The following is a 3,115-nucleotide window of genomic DNA, read 5'->3' as shown; positions in this document are numbered from 1 at the left end:
TACGGTACCGACATCCCCCCCCGCCCCTCCCCACCCCCGTTACCGCCAGGCCCCGAGCCCCCTCGGAACCCCCCCGGAGCCTCCCCGGTGCCCTCCCCGTGGCCCCCCATGGCCCCCCGGTAGGGCGAGGCCCGACCATCCATCCCCCCCCGGAGCAGTGATGGGAACGTCCGTGGGCTGAGCCCCCCCAGGTACCTCCGGGGGTCGCACGGGGGGGAGGGAAGGGGGAGGGGGAATTGGGAGGCACAGGAAGGGGGGCTCTGGGCGATGCTGGGCTGTACTGGGATGGACTGGGCGGTGCTGGGGCTGTATTGGCTTGTACTGGGCTTTACTGGGTTGTGTTGTTCTGTACTGGGATGTACTGGGCCAAACTGGTCTGTGCTGGGCTATACTGGGATGTACTGGGTCATACTGGACTGTACTGTCATGCAGCGGCCTGTACTGGGCCATGCTGGGCCATACTGGGCTGCACTGGGCTGAGCTGCCCTGTAGTGGCCTAGACTGGGCCTTGCTGGACTGTACTGGGCCGTACTGGGCTGGGCTGTCCTGGGTCTGTATTTGGTCTGTATTGGTACATACTGGTCTGTACTGGGCTGTGACATATCTGTGGTGGTGTGTATTGGGCCACACTGGGCTGTGCTGGGCTTTACTGGGATGTACTGCTCTGTACTGGGCCACATTGGGCTGTTGGGCTGTACTGGGTTGTACTTGGCTATACTGGGATGTACTGGGCCTGTACTGGGATATGCTGAGTCTTACTGGGTCATACTGGACCATACCGGTCTGGACTGGGTCTGGACTAGGCTATGCTGCCCCATATTGGTCTGTACTGGTCCATACCTGGCCGTGAACTCCTGTGCTTGTCCATACTGGGCCGTGCTGGGATCTATGGGGCCACACTGGAACGTGCTGGATCAGACTGGGCTGTACTGGGTCATACAGGTCCATCCTTGGCCATACTGGGCTGTGATGGCCTATACTGGCTTTTACTGGGCTGTACTGGTTTGTACTGGTCCATGGTGGGCTGTGCAGCCTGTACAGGCTCCCACTGGGCTACACTGGGTTGTACTGGGCCATAATGGGTCATACTGGGCTGTGCTGGGCCTCATTAGACCCATGGATGGGTCATGGATGCTCTGGAATATGAGCAGGGGATACTGGTCTGGACTGGGCTGAACTGGGCCATACTGGTGGGGTGTGTGGAGCCGTACCAGGCCACACTGGGCTGTGTGCTGCTGTACTGGTCTGTACTGGTGGATAGATACGGGTCTATACTGGTCCGTACTGGCCCCTCCCCTGTCCCCACAGGCCCCGCGGTGACGCCCAGACGGGACCAACATGGAGCCCTGAGAGGAGGTAATGGGATCATTGGGATCTCCCTGGAGCTGATGGGAACACGGGATCACTGGGATCCCATGGGAACACACAGGGTACATGGGATCTCATGGAGTACCATGGGATCTCATGGGACAAATGGGATCTTATGGGGTCTTTTGGGATCTTGTGGGATCTCCTGGGTCAGGCGATACCCCACAGAAACACATCGGGCATATGGGGTGCACCAGGATTCCAAGGGATCTCAAGGGGATCTGAGGGGATCTGATGCGATCCGACAGGTCCAGGTGGGATCTGACACATCCTGGGAGGCCGGGCAGGGTCCCCCGACTCCCCCCCAGCACCCCCTGACCGCCGTCTCCCCCCCGCAGGCGCCGCCGTGGGATGGCGAAGCTGCTGGTGCCGCTGGTGGTGCTGGGGGCGGTGGCGGGCGGGGCCCCCCCGGCCGCCCCCCGGTGCCCCCCGCGCTGCCTGTGCCCGGCGGCGGCGCCGAGCCCGACGCTGCTCTGCGCCCGCACGGGGCTGCTGGCGGTGCCGCCCAGCCTGGACCGGGGGGCCGTGGAGCTGCGCTTGGCCGACAACTTCATCGGCGCCGTGGGCCGTGCCGACTTCGCCAACATGAGCTCGCTGGTGCACCTGACGCTGTCGCGGAACGGGCTGCGCCGCCTGGCCCCCGGCGCCTTCGCCGACCTGCGCGCCCTGCGCGCGCTGCACCTCGATGGCAACCGGCTGCCGGCGCTCAGCGGGCCCCAGCTCCGCGGGCTGGCCAGCCTGCGCCACCTCATCCTGGCCAACAACCAGCTGGCCACCATTGACGCCGCCGCCTTCGCCGCCTTCGCCGCCACCGTGGAGGACCTGGACCTGTCGCACAACAACCTGCCGGCGCTGCCCTGGGACGCCGTGGCCGCCATGGCCAGCCTGGCCACGCTCACATTGGACCACAACCTGCTGGAGCGAGTGCCGGCGGGCGCCGTTGCGCGGCTGCCGCGGCTGGCGCGGCTCGACCTCACGGCCAACCGGCTGCGGGCGCTGCCGCCCGTGCCGGGGCCGCCGGGGCCGGCGCTGGCGGCCGGGGGGAACCCCTTGCACTGCAACTGTGAGCTGCTGTGGCTGAGGCGTGTGGCGCAGCCAGGACGCCTGGAGACCTGCGCCACTCCGGCGCCGCTGGCCGGGCGACTGCTGGGCGCCGTGCCCGAGGAGGAGCTCACGTGCCGGGCTCCCGCCGTCACCGCCGCAGCCGCCCACCCACCCGCCGTCACCGAGGGGCAGCCGCTGCGCCTGGGCTGCGCTGCCGTCGGGGACCCCCCACCCGCGCTACACTGGCTGGGCCCCGATGGGCGCGTGGTGCACAATGGCTCTCGGCGCTCCGTGGGCGCCGACGGCTCCCTGGAGCTGCGCGTGGCCACCCTGCGCGACCACGGCGGCTTCACCTGCGTGGCTGCCAATGCCGCGGGAGAGGCGGCCGCACGCGTCGACGTCGTGGTGGTGCCGCTGCCAGTGCCGCGCAGGGAGCGCGATGGAGACGACCCTGAGCTCGGGCCCGGCCCCTCTGACATGGCCAGGGCAGGGGGCAACGAGACCTTTGGGGGGGGGGTGCCCGGGGAGCGGCGGGTGGTGGCGGCCGAGGTGACGGGGTCCTCGGCGCGCATCCGGTGGCTCCCCCAGCGCCACGTGCCCGGAGTCCGGATGGTGCAGATCCAGTACAACAGCTCGGCCGACGACGCCCTCGTCTACAGGTGGGGGCTCCTGCGGGGAGGGGGGGTCCTGGGGGGCTTGAGGG

At 67.8% G+C, this 3,115-nt stretch overlaps 2 protein-coding genes across 2 annotated transcripts in view; one reads left to right on the top strand and one right to left on the bottom strand.

Annotated features, from left to right (window-relative positions):
• Positions 1–143, bottom strand: part of LOC114071420 (protein Smaug homolog 2-like) — a 13,423-nt gene extending 13,280 nt beyond the window's left edge. Inside the window, exon 1 of the mRNA XM_027909249.1 lies at positions 44–143. Within this exon, the coding sequence (XP_027765050.1) occupies positions 44–143 (100 nt within the window). The remainder of the gene's footprint in view (positions 1–43) is intronic.
• The window catches only part of LRFN1 (leucine rich repeat and fibronectin type III domain containing 1), a 5,721-nt gene continuing 2,662 nt past the window's right edge, over positions 57–3,115 (top strand). The window contains exons 1-3 of the mRNA XM_027909248.1: positions 57–191; positions 1,310–1,356; positions 1,707–3,096. Coding sequence (XP_027765049.1) covers positions 1,720–3,096 — 1,377 coding nt within the window. The 5' untranslated portion in view covers positions 57–191; positions 1,310–1,356; positions 1,707–1,719. The remainder of the gene's footprint in view (positions 192–1,309; positions 1,357–1,706; positions 3,097–3,115) is intronic.

The sequence above is a fragment of the Empidonax traillii genome, unplaced genomic scaffold (assembly GCF_003031625.1).
Source record: "Empidonax traillii isolate 1590-97213 ecotype Southwest subspecies unplaced genomic scaffold, ASM303162v1 scaffold2014:size53829, whole genome shotgun sequence".
Classification (NCBI taxonomy): domain Eukaryota; kingdom Metazoa; phylum Chordata; class Aves; order Passeriformes; family Tyrannidae; genus Empidonax; species Empidonax traillii.
The sequence above is the reverse complement of the archived record's forward strand: the minus strand, read 5'-3'. Positions and strand labels throughout refer to the sequence as shown.